The sequence below is a fragment of the Elephantulus edwardii genome, unplaced genomic scaffold (genome assembly GCF_000299155.1).
Source record: "Elephantulus edwardii isolate Elephantulus edwardi_28Jun2011 unplaced genomic scaffold, EleEdw1.0 scaffold00010, whole genome shotgun sequence".
NCBI classification, from domain to species: domain Eukaryota; kingdom Metazoa; phylum Chordata; class Mammalia; order Macroscelidea; family Macroscelididae; genus Elephantulus; species Elephantulus edwardii.
The window spans coordinates 5,675,985-5,698,896 of NW_006399760.1; the positions used below are offsets into that span (position 1 = coordinate 5,675,985).

At 36.9% G+C, this 22,912-nt stretch overlaps 1 protein-coding gene across 1 annotated transcript in view; it reads right to left on the reverse strand.

The window, feature by feature from the left end:
* The window catches only part of LRP1B (low density lipoprotein receptor-related protein 1B), a 2,414,068-nt gene that overhangs the window by 990,087 nt on the left and 1,401,069 nt on the right, over window positions 1-22,912 (reverse strand). Inside the window, exon 30 of the mRNA XM_006880809.1 lies at window positions 415-589. Coding sequence (XP_006880871.1) covers window positions 415-589 — 175 coding nt within the window. The remainder of the gene's footprint in view (window positions 1-414; window positions 590-22,912) is intronic.

Consider the following 22,912-nt stretch of genomic DNA (forward strand, 5'->3'; position numbering starts at 1 on the left):
ACTCTAGGAAAATCAATAGATCAGAACTTTGCCTTATATTGTGCCATTTTCATGATCTGTCATGTACATGTTGTTGTTGTTATATGCTGTCAAGTCGCCTGGGACCCATAGTGACCCTATGTACAGCAGCTTTGAAGTCTGCCCTGTCCTGAGCCAGACTCACTGTTTTCAGCATACCAACTCCCATTGCCCCAATCCATCTCATTTGGGGACTTCCTCTGCTGTCTGTCCCTCCACCCTTCTGAACATGGTGTTCTCCAAGGACTGGTCTCTCCTGGCTATGTGCCCAAGGAACTTCAGTAATATTACACATATTACACCTGTGTATGCACACATATATGTATATGTATATTTATAATAACACATTGATTTTTGCATTGTGGAAAAATTTGACAAAATATAATCATACTTTACCCCCTGACTGGGTGGGTTGCAAGACACTGTGGTTTATCGATTCCATGGATAATTGAGGTTTTCAAGGAGCCATCTAATCGTGCCACATTAATTTGAGTTTCATCAAATTCTGAACTGATCCAGTATAAATTACGTGATACCCAATCCACTGCTAGTCCTCTGATACTCTGAATATCTGTGAAATGAGAAAGAAGAAATTAAAAGTGAATAAAGTTTCTCATTTTGTTTGCTTTCCTACTTAAGCTATTTTCTGTCTCAGGAAAATTTAATTTACACTTTAATTTGTTAGCCAAAATTGTACAAGATTGTGATCTCATTCCCTTATCAGCCCTTCTTAAAACATGAATAATCATTAATGTCTTAATGCTGAGCTGTTTGAAGACCTGAAGCAACAATTAGCATTGAAATTACACTAAGAGTCAATGATTCACTAGTAAACACTGAGGAGCAGACACATGCAGGATTGTTATGGTCCAAGGTGACCAAAATTCCAATTAGACTAATAGCTTCTCCAGTTGCTCTCATATCTTCCTACTTAGGAGAAAGTACTTGGGGGCCATCAACAAATGGGCTATTTCATGTTTTAAGTGCCAATTTGTTACCAAAATGAAATGAAACATTTCCACTTTCCTAAAAGAATTACCAGAGTTAAATATCTTTCAAAGTAGATAATGAACAGGAACTGACTGAGATAAAGGAATCTAGAATTCCTTTACCATACCTCAGATACAATCTCCAGAAATTACTAGAGCCTAATTTAGTTTTCATATTTTCAGCCAATAAAACCATCTAAGTTGCTATTCCTTGCTTATTTAATGAGACATCTTCAAAACAAAGCTGACATTTTATCAAAACAACTATGAGATATCATCTCACCCCAGCCAGAGTAGCAAAATTTAACAGAAGAGCAAGCAACAAATGCTGGCGAAGTTGTGGAGAAACTGGAACCCTTATTCACTGCTGGTGGAAGTGTAAAATGGTGCAACCACTGTGGAAGGTAGTATGACACTTTCTCAGAAAGTTGAAAATAGAGATATAATTTGACCCAGTAACTCCACCACTGGGAATATACCCCAAAGAGACCATAAATTACATTCAAGCAGATATATGCACACACATGTTTATCACAGCTTTCTTCACAACAGCAAGGAGTTGGAAACAACCTAAGTGAACAAATGGATAGAGAAGCTCTGGTATAATCACACAATGGAATACTATGCTGCATTGAAAAACAAGGAACTCATGCAATATTATTCAAAATGGGTGACCCTGGAGGACATTATGCTGAGTGAAATATCTCAGTCACAAAAAATACTGCATAGTGCCACTGTTGTAAAACAGGACTGACCTAGGGGTTGGGGGGAAGACTGAGAAAGATGGGTTCAATAATGTATACTGCATTGAAACAGATGAGGGAGAAAACTCTTTAAAAGGGATATGTGATTAGGTATTTTTGTCATGACAGGAGTCTAGAGCAAAGGTTACATGGTGGAGTGGACCTGAGGGGAGGGGTTGTAAAACAATGAAAGAATTTTACTTTTCCAAGAGGTTAGTGCACTAGGGGGGAGGGTTGGAAGGGGAGAAATGTGCAACAATGAATGAATGGAAATCCAAAATCTCTGTAAATTTTCATTGAAATTAACAATAAATTTTTTAAAAAAGGTAGTAAAACAGAAAACAAAACCCCCAAAGATGTCATTTGGATGATTATCTATATCTACACAGTTTAAGAAAAATAATCAAAATACAGATTAAGTTTATTGTTGTTGTTGTTAAGTGCCGTGGAATTGCAGGAGATTAAGTTTACAAATGAAAATTTATTAAAAATGTTAGCTTGCAAAGTAGGTAAGGTTGGACCCTAATCTGTGGCCTTTTGGATATTGTCCCACATCTTTTATCAATTTATATTTACAAAATATTAATATATTTTTCAATATACTTTAACCTTGGATTGTTCTAGGCCAGCGTTTCTCAAATACACAAGGCACTTTGTTATGATCTTACTATAATGAGGATTTTGATTCAGAAGGTAGGAGAAGGGTCGGCAGTTCTGAGAACCTCCAGGCAATACTACTTTTGTTACCAACAAAGAGGTTACAATGGAAATAGGTCCAGAACTACAGTCACTACTAACCCGATACCCACTATTATAGAGTCAACTCCAAATTAAAATGACACACTTTGGGTTTCCGAGATTCTGAATGTTTGGAGTTGGAGTCTGTCCATGTTTCTGCAGAATGTGTGAACTCAAGCCACCAACCTTACAGCCAGCAGCTTGGTGTATTAGGTACTACTATGCCCCCAGGGCTCAGTTACTACTCAGGTCCAGTCAAATCACTACCACTTCCCTTGTAATTGTTGTTGTTAATTGCCTTCAAGTCGAGCACAACTCATAGCAACCCTAAGAACAAAAGGCCTGAAGCCTTTCTATAACTATTGACTTTTATCAAAGTTCACAGTTTCCAGAGGCATATTGTTTAGGAAGGTGAATGCCACTCCTGCTGCCAGAATTACCTTTTCCAAAAGTAAGTATAACGCTAATCTGTTGTTGCTGCTTTATGTTAAAATGAAATTCCACAGTTTAAAATCTTGCCCAGTAGTTAAAAATATAAAATAGAATTAAAGAAAAATGACATAATGGTGCCCAGTATTTTGGCTTCTGGAATAAAATGAAGTAGGCTCTTATACAAAATCTCAACTTAGTCCATTTTTCTGCCCAAAAGTCCATAGTATTTCTAAATAACTTTTAATCAGCGTATTCTTTGAAGATTCATCATGTTTACAGTTTCTTCAAATCAATAAATTCACATTCTGAAAGTAATCTTTCATCATTACTTTACTTTTAAGTTGGTGAATTTAAAATGTGAATTTCCTTATTCCTCAACCCAAAATGTTATCCTTTTTTCTTTTCCGTTATTCTAAAACACTTTCCTGTGTTATTGTTTAAAAAGGAATATGGTACCTCTCTAAAAATCCTGCCTTGTCTGAACCCCTTTTTCCACACCCACAATCCTTATTCTTCCTTTTCTTCCACCCACTTGATTTTATTGTTTTGCAAGAGGCAGTATTGATATAATAATAGCTAGTTTCAAGCTTCAGGCTATTTATATATCTTTATTATTAATAAGCCCCTTGCTTTTTTTAAAAAATCTGTCCTTTATGTACAATGGAGTTGTTTAAAAAAAATAAACAAAAAATCATAAATGAGACTCTTTATGTGGATTTTAAATTTGATCTGAACATAGCTAAAACACACACAGCTACACAAAGAAGGGAGACATAAGAACTTGAGTTAAGGAAAAAGTAACCAGCAGATTTAAATATCAATAGCCATCATACTTTTAGTTCTGTTTTTTTAAAGTATCATAAAATAGAACAAAAATTAGGGGATTATTAAAGGAATAAAAGATACTATGGATAATAAGGAACAATAATTAATTTTCAAATTCACTTGAAAGATACGAATATGGTCTCAAAATATCTTATAAATATTTTTAAAAGAACACAGTTATAAAAAAACCTCATTGGTTGTGGCATAAACACTCAAAAAAAGAAAACAAAACACCTCATTGGTAAATCTTATTAGATGATTAAATAGAAGACACAGTTGCACTACTGAATACAAAACAAATTGACCAGAGACAACAAAGAGAATCAAGAAGAAAGGATACAACTAATAACATAGCCCAATCTAGTCAATTTCCAAAGAAGTTAGAAAAGATCAGGGAAACAGAAAGATTTGTGTTGTCTTTTTTCTCCTAAACAAAGCAGGAAGCCAAAGGAAGAACAATAGATTCTTGTAGTGGCATAATTAAAATACTGTAAGGAAGACAAAAAGCTAAAAACTGCTGACCACCAATGAAAAATATAACATTTACTTTAGTGCTTAGCATTTCAAAAATAAATTAAAAAAAAAAAGGAAGGCAAAGGATAGTTGACTAATATCTACAACAGGTTTGGAGAATAAAATGTTGTCTTCAAAATTATCTAAAACTGAATATATATCTGGGTAATAGCACCTCAAAAAGATTATCATTAACACATTTTCACTAACATTCAGGAACTTTAAAGGATATAAGTCAATAAGAATAAAAATGATCACAAAAGGAATGTCTTAAACAAAGAAGGATAAGCATAAACATCGATTGACAAAAAGACAATAAATCTAAATGAACAACAACAGGCTTCTCATTTTCTGCTTGTGAAATGGATTCTTTAGATATGAATTCTCTGAGTATATATAAATTAGAAATATAAAACTATGTATTTATGCATATAAAAATGTTATTTTACAATTTATTTCTGAGAAGTGGGCCTTTCCAAATCAGTGTCTTCAAAAAAGGCACAAATGGTTTCATCTAAACTCAGCACACTTTCAATGAAGAAAATCCTAACTTTTATAAATTTTCATAAGATTGGGAGTGTTAGCTATGATAATATATAATTTCTGGCATTTTTTTCTTTATTTTTTAAGAAGAAAGTTTTAAAATATGTTGTCAGTAATTTTTTAGAAAACGTTCTTGAGAATTATGTAAATATTAAATATTACATGTATTGAAATGATTGCAAAATAGGAAGTATATGATATTGACTTACATTGTTGTTGGTTTTGTTATGTGCTGTCAAGTCGTCTGCAACTCAGACCAACCCTAGGAGCAAATGCTCTGAACCCTGCCCTGTCCTGAGCCAGTCTCACGAATCCCAGCACACCAACCCCCATTGCTTCAGTCACTGTATCAATCCATCTCATCCAGGGTCTTCCTCTCCTGCACTGTCCTTCCACCCTTTCAAGCATGATGTCCTTCTCCCAGGACCAGACACTTCTGGCCACATGCCCAAAGTATGTGACATGGAGCTTGAAAATCCTAGCCTTTGAGGAGAAACTTAGTTTCACTCTCTCTGAGCCAGATCTTTTTCCTGGCAGTTCATGATATGTTCAAGACTCTTCTACAGCACAACTCAATGACATTGATTTTTCGTTTGTCATCCTTACTCACTGTCCAGGTCTCTGATGCATAGCAAGTAATTACAGAGACTATGGCCTGGATTAGATATAAGTTAGTCTCTAGACTGACATCGTTGGTTTTCAGCACTCTGAAGAGGTCCCTCACGGCAGATTTTCCCAATGCAATTTGTCTTTTGATTTCCTGACTGCCGGTGCCAAGAGTTTTGATTGTGGAGCCTAGAAAGCTGTAATTGCTGGTCTTGTCTGCATCTATTATGGTGTTGCCAATTGGCCCAGTGGTGAGAATCTCTGTCTTGTTGATGTTGACGTTAAGCTTCAAAACATATTGAAGACTACAGTCCTTGACCTTCTGCAGCAAATGCTTTAGGTACTCCTCAGTTTCAGCAAGCCAGATGTGTCATCTGCATAACGTAGGGTGTTGATACCAATCTTGATCCCACATTCCTCATAAAGCCCTGCTTCCTGAATGATTTGTTCTGCATATAGATGGAAAAGGTATGGAGACAGGATGCATCCCTGTTGCACTTATTTTCTGATTTTGAACCATGCAGTGTTTCTCTGCTCTGTTCTGAGGACTGCTTCCTGGTCCAAGTACAGGTTTATAGACATATACGCGCGCGCGCGCGCGCGCGTGTGTGTGTGTGTGTGTGTGTATATATGTATGTATATATGTAAAATATTATCATGAGCTCTGATAGCTTAGTGGCAAGTAGCTGTGCTGCAATCCCAAAGCTATGTGGTTTGAGGCCACTAGCTGCTCTGTGGAAGAAGGTTGGGTAATCTTTTCCTATGTAATTAACTGCCTCTAAAAACCCACTGGAGGGTCGGCTATGGTGGGTTCCAACTCTACAGTACACAACAACAACATTATAATGTGTGCTAAAAAATCAATAAAACAACTATATACCCACCACTCAATTTATAATACAGAACATTATGAATGATTTTTGAGCCTCTAGGTACAAAGAAGAGAAAAACTTCCTAAACTGTGCATCCTCTCTCATAATTGTGGCTATTGTGGCAATTCTTCTTGTAGATCTTCCTAGTTGTGCAGACCTACTTTACCAAACATGATGTCCTTCCTAGGGAATGATTTAGCAGTATTCTTTGTCCTCTTCCATTGATTTTATGCCTTTCTAAGTCTACAATTAAGTATGTAGTAGTTTTGTCATTTTTAACATCTCTCTATAGACTCATGTAGCATGATTCTGCTGTTGCTGTCTTCCACTGAGTCCGACTTACTCATAGCTAACCCTTCAGAGAATTTTCAGAAGCAATAAGTCATAGGGGGAGACTGCCCATTCTTTTCTCATGGGTCAGCTGGTAGAATTTTACTGCATGCCCTTGGGATTGTAGTACAACTTCTTATCACTAAGCAAGCTGCTTTAAAAAAATTAGCAAAAAGTGAGGACTCAGAAATTGATGGAATACCCACTGACATATTTAAACAGATAGATGCAAACCTGGATGTGCTCATTAGCACATGCCAAGAAATCTGGAGGACAACTGGCCAACTGACTGGAAAAGATACATATTTATTCCCATTCCAAAATAAAGGTGATCCAACAGAGTATGGAAATTATCAAACAGTATCACTAGTATCACAGGCAAGCAGTATCCTGCTGAAGATTATCCAGAAATGACTGGAACAGTATATTGACAGAGAACTACCAGAAAAAACAAGCTGGGTTTAGAAGAGGCCATAGCATTAGGGGTATCACTGTCAATGTCAGATGGATTTTGACTGAAAGCAGAGAGTACCAGAGGAATGTCCATCTGTGTTTCATTCACCATGCGAAGACATTTACATGTGTGGATCAAAACAAATTGTGGCTAATATTAAGAAGAATGAGGATTCCAGATCACTTGATTGTGGTCATGTGAAACCTATACACATAGACTAGGAAGCAGTCGTCAGAACAGAACAAGGAAACACTGATTCCAAATCTAGAAAGGAGTATGTCAGGGATACTCCCTATTCTTTGAGTATATATGATGAACAGATCATTTGGGAGGTTGTACATTATTAGGTGGAATATGGAATCAGGACTTGAGGAAGACTCAAAAACAACCAGTGTAATACAAATGACACAACTGAGGAGGAGAGGTAGTGTTTGCTACAGAAGTTGAAGGATTGCAGTTTTCAATATGAATTGAAGTTCAACATTAAGAAAACAAAGATTCTCACTACTGGACTACTTGACAGCACTGTGATAGATGGTGAAGAGATTGAGATTGTTCACAACTACAGCTCACTTTATTCCATAAACAACACTTGCCACCAGCAGTTAGAAAATCAAAAGACAAATTGCATTAGGGAAATTGTTGTCAGGGACCTCTCCAGACTGCTGAAGAGCAACAATGCCAGTCTGGAGACTAAGATGCATCTGATCTAGGCCCTGGTCTTTGCAATTAATTATTTGCTAAGCCTCAGAGAGCTGCACAATAATTATTGACAACAGAGAACTAGTTGATGCCTTTGAATCGTGGTGCTGGAGAAGAGTATTTAACATACCATCAACTGCCAAGAGAAAGAAAACAGATCTGTCATGGAGAAAATAAAACAAAGTGGTTCTCTGGAAGCAAGGATTTTGAAGCTGCATCTCACATACTTTGAGTATGTTGTCAGGAGTGACCAGTCCTCAGAGAAGGACATCATGGAATTGTGAAAGGACAGCACAGGAGAGGAAGGTCCTAGAAGTGATCGATTTGCACAGTAAATGGTGTAATGTCCCTCGATGTGTTGGAATCAGTGAGATTGGCTCAGAATGGGGCAAAGTTTACAGCTATTGGGCATAAGACTGCAGTCAACTCAACGGCACATAACAAGAATAACACAATTCGATATTTTTATAGGAAATATTGTGCAAGAATGTGTTATTTAATAGTTCATCTCTCAATATTATAAATTTGTAATTGTTGCTTCTTTTTTAAAAAAAATTACTCAAATTATTTAGGGAAATCTCTGAAGCACCTTCCTTTTATGTCTCTTATTTTTCTCTGAATTAATGTCAACTACATCTTTCTATCTATGAGTCAGTTACAACTGATGGCACACAACAACATTTTTCCAAGGGATTTCCGGTGGCATAATCTCTAAAGAGTTACACTATTACCCTTGACTCTGTGGGTACAATCTCATTAAATTTATAGCCTTGGAATCCCAATGGTTCCAACTTGATAGTAATAAGATTTTTGGATTGTTTTGTTTTATAAAAGTTAATAGACCCTGGAAATCAGAGGATGATAACTTTCATTTTCAATTTGTTTTGCAATCAATTTCGAATGTATTTTATTCACATTCATGTCCTCTCTACAGCCTGTTTTTTCACTGAACAAGTGCTAATTATTTTTAAACATTGTTCCAATGTACTTTTTACCATTATCTTTCTACTAGACTTTAGGTTCAATTACATCTACATTTTTTATAATTTTCGTGTGACATTTCTAAGCTTATTATTTTGGTACCTGTCACATTTTGTTGACATTGTTTTTAAATACTGTTGAGTCAGAAGTCACAAAACAGAACAAAGCCAAAATATGTGCTCCGCTCAAGCTTAGTGTGCTAATCTATGTCATTGAAGGTCTGACTTTTTCATTACTCTTTTCTTTAGCAGGAATGATGTTCTTCTCCCTCATGCTTGGGATTGGCTCTTCTTAATAACACCAAAATATGTGAGGCAGTCTTGTCATCTTCATCTCCAAGGAGCACTGAGACTGCTGTTCTTCCAAGATAGATTTGATTTTTAAACAGCCCCTGGTATATAAGCAATTCTTCATCAAAACCACAATTCAAAGACATCTGTTCTTCTTTGGTGTTATTCATTAATTTTCAATTTTTACACATCTATGGAATTCTCTGGCTTGGGCCAACCATACTTGAGTCTTTAAACTATAATCTTTGCCTTTTAGCCCCTTAAAGAGGTCCTTGGTAGCATATATGTCCAATGAAGCTAATATTCTTTTTTTTTTTCCTTGAATGTTGATACCAAGATTGTCGATTGTAGATCCAAGTATTCAAGTAGAAAGTCTTCTGACCTTTTCCTTTATCTTAGCCTTGGTTGACTTTATTTAAAAAAATAAAATAAAATCTTGTTTTCACTCACTGTTTTAATTGTTCAAGCCTTTTTGTCTACTAATTCCTCAGTAGTATTGATCTTGCTACAATTTTTCTTCCACGTCCTAGCTTGAATACTAGCTTCTTTACTGAGCACTTTGAAGTCCCATCAAAATTCAGTACTCCTTGTGCTAATTTTCTGAGAAAAAAATGTATACATGTGTTAAAGGCTTTATTTTATTTGGACTTATATTTCAGTTAGTCATTTGCATTTTTTTACCCTATGTTATGAAATGTCTATAAATAAACCTGCATTAAATATCTTTGCTCCCTCGGAGCCAGTGTTGAATTTGAACAAGTAGAGCCACGCAGCTTGCTATGGACTACTCACACACCTCTCTCTCAGAAATAAAGACATATTGCTAATTTATATTCATCTTTTTATATCATCACCAGGCCAACTGGCAGTATTGTGATAAAAAAAAGATTGAGGCCATTACTACCTTAATCTTGCTCAGATCCACAACACTCTGGGCACCAGCAGTCAGGAAATCAAAAGAGAAGCTGGTTTTAGAAAATCTTTTATTAAGGACCTCTTTACAGTGCTAAAAGAGCAAGAATGTTAGTCTAGAGACTAAGGTGAGCCTGATCCAGGCCTTTGTCTTCACAATTGTTTACTATGCATCGGAGAGCTAGACAACAAATTAGGGTGATAGAATAATCATTGTTTTTGAATTGTGATGCTGGAGGAGAGTATTTAACATACCATGAACTACTAAGAAAACAAAAAATTCGTTCTTCAAAAGAGTGAAACCAGGTTGCTCCTTGGAGGTAAGAATTTTGAAGGTTTGTTTTACATACTTTGGACATGTCACCAAGAGGGATCAGTTCTAGGAAAAATACATTATGCTTTTGAAGGGTAGAGAGTCAGTGCAGAAGAAGACGACCCCGGATAAGATGAACTTACACAGTGACTTTGACGATGGAGTCAGATGTGCCGGAGTGGGTGAGGTTGGTTCAGGATAAGACACAATTTAGAACTATTATTCACAGGGTCACTATGAGTCATAGTCAACTCAAAGGCACACAACAACAATTACATGTTTTAATTTTCTTTTTAATATACAATGTAGTTTATTCCGAGAGTAGGCAATCTTGTTAGGTACTCTTCAGTCAGTTCTGAACCCTATATGCTTTATGTGTAACAGGATGAAACCTTCTTCTACGATATCATCACCTAGAAGACTCTAGCATGAAAAAAAGCACTCTATTCAAATATTTTCACTTGTCCAAAGTTGAGTCCTTACCTTTCTAAAGGTGAACAATTTATACATCACCCTTGAATAATCAAAAGCATCAGGGATCTCTTTCAACAACAACAACAATAAGAAAAAATATGAAATTTTATTGACAGTGAGCTAGAATCTCATAAAGTTGCCAGCATGTCTCTAAAAGGTTTTGCTTATATTTCAGAATAAACAATAAAACTGCTGGCAAGGGAATGGCATAGCCCAAACACCTCACCTGGATACTACTGATGAACTCCACAGGATACACTCGGTATATATTAAGTGAGCCCCCAAAGGGAATATTATGTAAAAACCACCTGAAACCTCCTCGGCTCTCCAAGTTGCTTACTTTCAATTTTTTTTTTTAAAGAAAAGAACTTTAGAGGAAAAGAGAAATACTGTTATCAAAAGGCTAAATGGAATGTAAAATTCAGAAAAAGCTTTGGTTTTTAATTTCCTACAATGATAAACTTGAACAATATGCTTCCTCAACTATAAAAGAAAAGAGAAATCGTTTTCTCAAAGTGCTGTGTAAAGAGTACAGTTACATGTCATATGAAGAATGTAATCATCCCTTGTTCATTGGTGATTCCAGGAATCCTCAGAGATACCAAAAGCTGTAGATGATCAAGTAGTTTATCTGAAATTACTTATATTTACATATCACCTATTCACATCTACTCATATACTTCAAAGCATCTGTACATTACTTCAAAGGCCTAAATAATACAAATGCTTTGTAGGTAGTACTTCAGACTCTTTCTTAGGTTTTGAGGAATTGCTATGATCATTTAAGCAACTCTTTCCCTTCTTCTATGTTGTCGGTTTGATTTGTGGGAATAAAAATCACAGATATAGAGAGTCAATTTTATATGATAAAATAAAGATAGGCACAATTGTGAAAATAAGCTGCATTACTGCTGGTCTAAGAACCTTAAAATACAGTAATCTACATTTTTCACCAGATCCACTTCCTAAACAACATGCCTCCAGAAATTCTATGAACTTTGATAAATGTTTATATTTGTGGAGGGGCAGGGGCTTCAAGCCTTTTGCTCCTAGGGTCACTATGAGTCACGCCAGACTTGAAGGTCATCAACAACAACAACAACAACAACAACTATTAACTACTACTGTTTCTTATTTGTCTGTTTGTTTGTATTAGGCAATCTATTATTTAACACTTAATCTGCCTGATCCAGTTTTCGTTAAACTATTAATCAAAAGAATAGTAAGCATTTCAGCCCAACACCTCTGCCCTCAGTAAAATCCAGTCAGTGGTGCTATGGAAGCAAGGACTGATAATCTACTTTGATATGATTGTCAGTAGTAAGAGTATAATAGAATCTTTTAACAGGGTCCTGGCTTTGTGGCACACAATGAAAGATGGTGAAAAGGGTCATTCTACTGTGTACGAAGTAGTGATCAGAAAGTACTCCTCAACATTTACAAGTGTGTCCATAGAGTAGGTCTCCAGAACTGTATTCTTGGGCAACTAAGGAGAGTTGGAAGTTTGTCACAACAGATGTAGGAATACCAGATATATACATTGATATAAGGGCCAAAAAGCTCTATGGATTAAAGGGGAAAAATGTTTCTGTACAGTTGTCTAGAAAATATAATAAGGATGAAGATTATCAGGACACACTCTAGACATTTGTTGTCTATATACCTGCCACCACTTTAAAAACTTACAGAGAGTCAATGTAAAAGTAACAGCTGGTTATCAAATAAATTTACAAAACTACCAAACAAAACAAACAAACAAAAATACTCAAGAATAAGTTCTACATTGACATGAATGGAGATTATCATGAAAGTGAATCAATCCAAAAGGAAGTTTGTTGTTGTATTATTTCATATAATTTGGGGCTGGGTAAATTGTTCTTATGAAATTGTACTAAAAGGAAGGCATAAAAAATTGAAGTTATTCATTCATTAGCCACTTGAGATAATGTATCAAATCATTTAATTGTACAACAACACTCTTGGCACTAGCAGTGAGGAAATAAAAATAAATAAGATGCATTGAGAAGTGTGCTGTCAGAGACCTCTCCAAACTCCTAAGGAGCAATAATGTCAGTCTATATATAGACTAAGGTGCCTCTAGATACAGGCCATGATCTTCACAATTACTTGCTATGTATCAGAAAGCTGGACAATGTCTAAGGATGACAGAAGAAGAATCAATGCCTTTGAGGTATGGTGCTAGAGAAGAGAACATAAAGGCCCATACAAGAGAAGGTGAAATCAAGTTTCTCCTTGGAGGCAAAGAGTTTGAAACTCCATCTCACATACTTTGGGCATGTGGCCATGAAAGACCAGTCCTTGGAGAAGGACATCATGCTCAGAAGGGTGGACGGACAGCACAGGAGAGGAAGACCTTGGGTGAAATGGATTGACACAGTAAGGTAGGATAATGGGAGTAGGTGTTCCACAGTCAGTGAAATTGGCTTAGGATGGGGTAGGATGCAGCAGCACTTGTACACAGAGTGACTGTTAGTTGCAGGCAACTTGATAGCACATAACATCAACATGAAGATAACGAGATCCCTGTGAATGTAATCCTGAGTATGAATTTATCTTATTTGTTATGGATTGAGACAAATGTTTCGCATTTGCTAGCATATATTTTCTCATTTTCAGAGTGAAAATAATATATAATTAGGGGATTGTAAAAATTAGATGAAATAATACCATGAAATGTCTAATAAGGTACTTGGCACAATAAAGACATGTGATTAGAAATATAAGTCTAAGAAAGAGTGGTTGAAGAAAGATGAGAACAAAGCAGATATTGAAGTAGAAGAATAAATTACCAACAGAGAATATGGTTGCAGACCCAGCAAGAGTTCTGTGCTATCAATGGTTAGATTTGTGACAGTGAATTTTGTCACCTTTTAGACATCTTTTATCTTCACAATTTATGTTTTGGCTTTTTAGAATTTTTAAAAAGAATATAATAACTCATATTTAATTTTATAGTGAATTTATCTATAGCAATGTGTTTGCTTTTATTGTTGTTTGTCAGTAAGTTGGGATTGAGTGATGTCTAATTCTATAGTAGATTTTCAGAGGCAATAAATTACACAGGAGGAGGTTGCTTATCTTTCCCCCATGAAGCCATTGATGAATTTGAAATGCATGCCTTTGGGTTGTCAGTGTAGCTCCTTACTACTAGGCCACCAGAAAATTAACTGTACCTGTCAGTATCAAAATACTACTACATAAAAATATTGTGACTTTGATATGTTAAATGCCATATTGGTCATCCATGGTGGACAGTATTTGTTGGAGCTCTCTGATTAAAACAAGCTTGAAAGCAGGAGTGGCATCCACTTCCGAAATAGCTTGCCTCTGGAAACCCTATGAACTTGGAGAAATGAAGAAAGTAATACACATGTTCAGATCTTTCGTTCATAAGGTTGCTATAAGTCGCCTATGACTTGATGACATTTAAGAACAACAACAACACAGAGAGAGCTCAGTTGGTCTAGTGGACAGAAAGTGATGCTACCAAGCAAAGGTGGGTGATTTTAATCTACGGCCCTCAGGCCTGCTTTTAATAGTTTTTGGTTAAACATTCTTCTAGGCGGCATAGCATTGACCTATCAACTTGCTGTACAGAGGTAACTCGTGCTGTGATGCTGAACACTGTGACCCTGATGTGCCAAATGTGATATTGGTCACCCATGGCAAACAGTGTTTGGTCGAGCTCCCCGATTAAAACAAGCTTGGAAGCAGGAGTGGCATCCACTTCTGAAATAGTTGGCCTATGAAAACCCTATGAACTTGGAGAAATGAAGAGAGTTATACAAGTGTTCCTAGGGTCTTTTGTTCATAGGGTTGCTATGAGTCGCCTATGACTCGATGGCATTTAACCTGGCCTACTGACTGGGAAAGATCTATATTTGTTCCCATTCTAAAAAAGGTGATCTGACCAAGTACAGAAGTTATAAAAAAGTATCGTTGTTATCACATGCAAGCAAGATTCTGCTGAAGATTATAAAAAAATGACTGAAACAGTACATCTACAGAGAAATGTCTGAAGTGCAAGATGGGTTTAGAAGAGGTCATGTTATTTGAGATATTATTGATAATGTCAGATGGATCTTGGCTGAAAGCAAAGAGTACCAGAGGGATGTCCATCTGTGTTTCATTGACTAGATTAAGACATTTAACTGTATAGATGACAATAAACTGTGGCTGACTCTGAGAATAGGAATCCCAGAACAATTGATTGTGTTTATGCAAAACCTATAATTGGACCAGGAGGCAGTTGTCAGAACAGAGCAAGGAAACACTGCATGGTTCAAAATTGAAAAGGGTGTGTGCCAAGGATGTGTCCTATCTCTGTATCTTTTCAATCTATATGAGAAACAGATTATCCAGAAGACTAGGCTCTATGTGGAGAAATGTGGCATCAGGATTGGAGGTAGACTCATCAACAATCTGTGTTATGCAGAAGAGACAATGCTGCATGCTGAAACTGAGGAGGACCTGGAGTGCTTGCTGCAGAGGGTCAAGGAATGCAGCCTTCAATATGGATTGAACTCAACATCAAGAAAACATAGATTCTCACCACTGGGCTGATTGGCAGCATTATAATGGATGGTAAAGAGATTGAGATTTAAAACAGTTTCAGTTTGCTTGGCTCTACAATCAACACTCTTGGTACCAGCAGCCAGGAACTTAAAAGATGAATTGCATTGGGAAAGTCTGCTGTCAGCGGCCATTCCGAAATACTAAAGAGCAATAATGTCATTCTAGAGACTAAAGTGTGCCTGATACAGGCCATGGTCTTTTCAATTACTTGCTATAGAAAGCTGGATGATGACTAGGGATGATATAAGGAGAATTGATGGATTTGAGCTGTGGTGTTGAAGATGAATATTGAATATATCATGGACTGCTAGAGAACAAACTAATTAGTCCTGGAGAAGGTGAAGCCAGGCTGATCTTTGGAGGGAAGTATTCTGAAGCTTTGTCTGATATACTTTGAACATGTTGAAAGGATGAGATCAGTCTTTGGGGAGGATGTCATTCTTGGGACTGTGGAGGGACAGTACAGGAGAGGAAAACCCTTGACAAGATGGTTTGATTCAGTGACTGTGGTAATGGAAGTAGGTGTGTTGGAGACAATAAGATTGGCATAGGATGGAGCAGGGTTTAGAACAGGTTATCCGGGTTGTTGATTATTAGGACTATATTACATAGGATCACTAATGACTCAATGGTACATAAGAACAATAATAACAACCATGTGAATACAGACAGGTTAGTTTTAAAAAATAACCTGCTAGAAAGAGAATAATGGAATATTATTATAACAAGAAATACATTTTATCCCATCTTTGAAACTTGTTTCAATATTTGATTTAGAAGATAGAAAAATAAAAATGTTCTCAAAAATAAGTACAGAAATAGAAAATATCGACTATAGGAAAATGAACAATCAGAGAAGTTTTTAGTAGTTGCTAGGGGCTGAAAATCAGGGAGTTTACGTCTTAAAGAGTATTGAATTTCCTTTATAAGTAATGAAAACTTTTGACAAGGGTCAATAGTAATGGTTCCGGACTGATAAAAATAGTTACTATTACTCAATTATACCATTGAAAATGCTAATTCAATCAAAGTGACCAATCAGCTTAATTAAATCAAATCAACCCGTTAGCTTACACTTCCGAATGTTAATTAAATCAAGACAACTTACATCCAGAATGCAACTACATCAGACAAGAGACTCTCAAACAAGACCTAACCAAATTCTAAACTCATAGGCCTGCCCACTAAAACCTGTACTTTTCTGTCAATTTTCTGTACTGTGATAACTTGTGGGTTACTATGATACTGAAGGCTATGACACTGTTGTGCCAAATGACATAAAGGTTGCCCGCGGTGCACAGGTTGTAGTAGAGCTCTTAGATTAACACTAGGAAGCAGGATTGGCCGTCCACTTCTTAACTAACAGGCCTTTCAAAATCCTATGAATATCAGAGAAATGCAGATCATTGCAACAGTAGTGGTAAAGCCCCAAATCGGAAGTTAGTTGAAATGGAGATAAACAGGGGAAAACATTCTTTAATAATTAGAACATTAAATGTATACAGTTTGAAAATTGGAAAACTAGAAATAATGAAAAATGAAACAGAAGGCATGCATGAGATGGATCAGCTTTGGCCATTTTGACCAAGATAATCATATGTAATACTATGCTGGTAATGAAAAACAGAAGAATGACGATGCATTCATTGTCAAAAAGTCATTTTCAAGTTCCATCCTGAAAGGATATGAGTTATAAGATATTATCCATATGCATACAAGGAAGACCCAGTAATAAGACTATTATTCAAATAAACACCCCTACATCTAGAGCTAAAGAGGAAGAAATTGAGAATTTTTACCAAATCTTGCAGTCTGAAATTAACCATATATGTAATCAAGATGTCTTAATGATAATTGGTGACTAGAACACAAAATTTGGAAAGAGTGAAGAAAGAATAATAGTTGGAAAATATGGGCTTGGTGATACAAATGAGGTTTAAAATAGAACGAATGAATTACATTTTAAATTACATATTCATTGCCAATACCTTTTTAAAAAAGACACAAGGAATGACTTTACACACAAATCTCCCTTGTTGGGCTACACAGGGATCAGATTTACAACATCTGTGGAAGAAATTATTGGAGAAGTTCAGTACTGCAGTCAAAACGAGGCCAGGGGCAGACTGTGGGTCAGATCATCAATTATTCATATGCAAATTTAAATCAAAGCAAAAGAAAATGAAAATAATTCCACAAAAATCAAGATATGACTTAAAATATTCCATCTGAATTTCAAGATCATTATAGGAATAGGTTTGAGGCATTGAACACCAATGATTGATGACCAGATGAATTGTGGGATGATATCAAGGTTTCATGAAAAGAGCAAAAAGATCATTACAAAGACAGAGGAGAAAGAGAAAAAAAATAGAGTGAGAAGAGACTAACATTTGCACATGATACTGCAGAAGAGATTTGCAGAGAGACTGAGAATTGCACTAAAGCATGCAAGGTTAAAAAGCTAAACAGAAGTTTTCAAAGGGCAGTAGTGGACAAATCAAACTGTTATAATGGAATGTGCAGAGAGCTGGAGTTGGAAAATAAAAAGAAAAGAACTCATTCTTCATTTTTTAATCTAAGAGAACTGAAAACAAATTTAAATCTTGAGTTGCAATATTTAAAGATGCTATGGGCAATATATTGAATGAGCCAGAAAACATCAATAGAAGATGTAAAGAATACACAGAATCGCTGTATCTAAAAGGCATGATAGACACTGAAAAATTTCAGATAAATCGATTCATTCAGTGACTAGGGTAATGGAGATAGGTGTGTCAAAGACAATAAGATTGGCAAGGGACAGAGCAGGGTTTAAGGCTGTTGTACATAGAGTTATGAATCACAGGCGACTTGATGACATATAACAACAACAACAACAACCACCATATGAGCAGGAGCCAATGTTAATGAAGGAGAAGGTGAAAGCTTTATTGAAGACACTGGCAAAAAAAAAAAATAAAGCCTCAGGAATCAATGGGATACAAATGACTTGTTTTAATTAACAGATGCAGCCTTGGATGTGCTTAGTAGTCTATGTCAGGAAATTTGGAGGACAGCTGTCTGGCCAACAGATTAGAAGTCTGTAATTTGCTCCCATCCCCAAGAAAGATGATACAACAGAAAGTGGAAATTATAGGATAATATCAATAATATCACATGCAAGCAAGATACTGCTGAAGACTATTAGCAAAATGGCTTGAACAGTACATATATAGGGAACTGCCAGAAGCTCAAGCAGAGTTTAGAAGAGCCTTGAAACCAGCGATATCATTGCTCATGACAAATACTAACTGAAAATAGCAAACACCAAAAGAATGTCTATTTGTGCTTTACTGACTATGCAAAGGTGTGTGTATGGATCAAAATACGTTGTGGCTGATTTTAAGAAAAATGGGAATTTCAGAGCACTTAATTATGCTCATACAAAACCTATACCTGGACCACAAGGCTGTTGTATGAGCAGAGATTGGAACACTGCATAGTTTAAAATTAAGAAAGAAGTGTGTCAGGGTTATAGTCTCTCTCCTTACCTATTCAATCTGTTCTGAGAAAATTTATAGAGAAGCTGGACTTTATGAAGAGGAATGCAGCCTCAATAATGGAGGTAGACTAATAGATAACCTATATTATGCAGATGATACAACCTTGTTTACTGAAAGTGAGGAGGACCTAAAGCACTTGTTGCAGAAGATCAAGGAACACAGTCCTCAATATAGATTGTATCTCAATTTTAAGAGATGAAAAATTCTTACCAATAGACCAATAGGCAACATCATGGTGAATGAAGAATAGATTGAAACTGTGAACAACTTCATTTTACTTGGATCCACAATTAACACCCTTGGTACCAGCAGTCAGGAAATCAGGAGACATATTGCATTGGAAAAATCTGCAGTTAGGGATCTCATCAAATTATTGAGCAGTAAAAATGCCAACTTGAGGACTAAAGTATGCCAGATTCAGACGGTGGTTTTTCCAATCACTTGCTATGCATCTAAGAGTTGGACAATAAACAGCAATGGCAGGAGAATTGATGCCTTTGAGCTGTGGAGTTGGAGAAGAGCACTGAACATTTCATGGACTGCACAAAGAACAAATAAGTATGTCTTGGAGAGGGTACAGCTAGAGTGTTCTTTGGAGGCAAGGAAAATAAGGCTGAACTTCACACACTGGGCATGTTGCTACAAGGGGCTATTCCTGGGAGATGGTCAAGATGCTTGGAAGGGTAGAGGATCAGTAACGGAGAGGAAGACCCTTGACCAGGTGGATTGACACAGTGGCTGCTGCAGTGGACTCTTGTGTGTCAGAAAGTATGAAAGTGACACAGGATAGGGTAGGTTCAGATTCATTGTTCACAGGGTTGCTATGAGTTGTACTTGACTCAAGGACACCTAACAAGGACAACAACAACAAAAATTGATGTGATTTCTTCAAATTCTTACCCTAACATGCATGTCTCTATTCTATTCAGTCAATTACAGCTCTTCTTCCACTTAATAAAAGATTTCAACTCTTTCCTGCAAAAGAGGTTTCGTACATGATTTTTCCTTATTAGGAATGCTTTCTTACTTCTACTTAGTAGCTTTGGTTACCTAGTGGGAAAGAATTGTGCCACTAAACCAAAGGCATGTGGTTTAAGCTCACTACTACTCTGAGGAAGAAAGATGGGCAATCTCCTCCCATGCAATGTACTACCACTGGAGACACTCTGGAGACTCATTCAAGAGTCCATTCTAAGTCAACAATGAATAACAGCAGCAACACAACTACTACTCTACAACGTACACATATTCGTCCAATAACTCATTTGCAATATTATCACTTTCATCTCTTCCCTATTAAGACAGAATAGAGTAGGGTTTAGGGTTGTTATACATAGGGTCACTATGCGTCACAGGTGACGTGATGGCAAATAACAACAACAGAACACAGAAGTCAGAAACAAAGAATAGGGACTAATAATTGGAAATTACACACTTCCTGACAGAAATGAGACTGAAGATTTAATTCTGTGTAATCAACGTGAATATCTTCTTTAAAAAACATAAGTGGCAATTATACACATTGACTTCACCTGATAAACTCAGTTTGACTATTCCTGTAGTCACTGGAAAAGTTCAATATTAGTAGTCAAAACCAGACCTCATGTTGATGGTAGAATCGACTCATGTGAAAATTCAAACTGAAGCTGAAGAAAATGAAATCAAGTTTTCAAGAACCAAATCACAACCTTGAGTCTTTCCCATCTGAATGTAAAAATCATCTCAAGAAGTGACAAGAGGCTTTGAATGTTAATGGTTGAAGACCAGATAAGTTATCATATGACATCAATGATATTGTAGCCTTAGGAATTTACTGTTTAAAACAGTTTCCCTAGCCATTGATTTTGTCTTTGCCATGTGGGTGGGAAGGAATATGTGAATAGGGCATGTTAAGCCATCCACCAGGGGATTGGCAAGTCTCATCACTAAATGAAGCAGACTCAGTGGCAGAAGTTTACAATCTCTTCAGCAAAGAAGAAGGAAGAGTATGAAGCACACTCTTCATGCCAAAGATTCATGTGTTACCAGACCTACAGGACAGTAACAGCAGCAGCTGAAGCAGAGAGCAAGACATGAGACAGAGTTGACCTTAGGGCTGCTGCCCCACTGAGTCAGAGTTAAAGTCTTTGCCCTAAGTTGTTGGATGACTTGGAGGGAGAGCTACCATTGGCTGGGCATAAAGCCCCGTAATACTGGTCTAAATCCATGAAATCTCAAGGCGGAGGTGTCTGTGAGCACATTTCAGCAGCTATTCTGACTAAATGATTGTATTCTGTCGCTAAACCAAAGTATAGCCTTTTTATTTCCTTAACAGGGTTTTGTGTGGTCTGTGAGCTTTTGCAATGGATTTCAGACTTTCTATCACAGTAAGATTAGTGCTAGGATGAGTAGAAGAAGGTGTAGGAGTGTGGGATCATATCTGACCTTAATGGAAATTGGTTTTGTGTTGTGGCTGTGTCGGCATGGACAGTTCTCCCTAGTGGAGTTAGTAGAGGTCAGATATGGCTTTTTTTTTTTTAATAAATTTTTATTTTTTAATTTTATTTTTTTTACAGAGGTTTTGGATTTTCATTCATTCATTGCCGCAATTTTCTCCCTGCCCACCCCTCCCCACCAGCTCGCTTCCTCCACCAAAGAGAAAAAAAAAATTCCTTCATTAGTATACAATTCCCACGTCCCTTCCCCCCACCCCCCACTCCGAATACACTTCTCTATACAACCTTTACAGCAAGCAACTAAAGCTGGTGAGGTTGTGGAGAAACTGGAACCCTTATTCACTGTTGGTGGGAGTGTAAAATGGTGCAACCACTGTGGAAGGAGGTATGGTGCTTTCTCAAAAAATTGCAAATAGAAATACCATTTGAACCAGCAATACCACTACTTGAAATATACTCCAAAGAAACCATAACCGCCACCCAAGCAGATATATGCACCCCCATGTTTGTTCACAATAGCAAAGAGTTGAAAACAACCTAAGTGCCCATCAAGAAACGAATGGATAGAGACGCTGTGGTATATTCACACAGTGGAATACTATGCTGCATTGAAAAACAAGGAACTCATGAAACATTATACAAAATGGGTGACTCTGGAGAATATTATGCTGAGTGAAATATCTCAGTCACAAAAGGACAAATACTGCATAGTGCCAGTGTTGTAAAATGGGACTGACATCGAGGTTGTGAGGAGACTGAGAAAGATGAGATAAATTATGTATACTGCATTGAAACAGATGAGGGAGAAAACTGTTTAAAAGGGATATATGACTAGGTATTATCATCATGACAGGAGTCCAGAAGGAAGGCTGCATAGTGTAGTGGACTTTGGGGTAGGGATTCTACAGCAATGAAAGAATTTTTCTTTTACTTTTTAAATACAAGTGCAAACTGGGGCGGGGAGGAGGGGTGGGCTGGGAGAAAAGTGCAACAATGAATGACTGGAAATACAAAGTCTCTGTCAACAACCTGAGTTAGATGACACAAACCTGCTCGCTGAAACTGAGAAGGAGCTGAAGCGCTTGCTGCAGAAGGTCAAGGACTGCAGTCTTCAATATGGATTGAAGCGCAATATCAAGAAAACAAAGATTTTCACCACTGGACCAATTGGCAGCATCAGTATGGATAGTGAAGAGATTGAGATGGTTAACAGTTTTCGTTTACTTGCCTCCACAGTCAACACTCTTGGTAACAGCAGCCAGGAAATCAGGAGACGAATTGCATTGGGAAAGTCAGCTGTGAGGGACCTCTCAAGTGCAAATACGTCAGGCTGGAGACTAAGGTGTGCCTGATCCAGACTATAGTCTTCACAATTACGTGCCATGCATCAGAGAGTTGGACAGTGAAAAGGGTTGATAGAAAGAGAATTGATGCCTTTGAGTTGTGGTGCTGGAGAAGAGTGTTGACTATATCATGGACTTCTAGGAGAACAAACAGGTTTGTCCTGGAGAGGGTGAAGCCAGAATGCTCCTTGGAGTCAAGGATTCTGAAGCTTCGTCTGACATACTTTGGGCATGTTGCAAGGAGGGACTGGTCCTTGG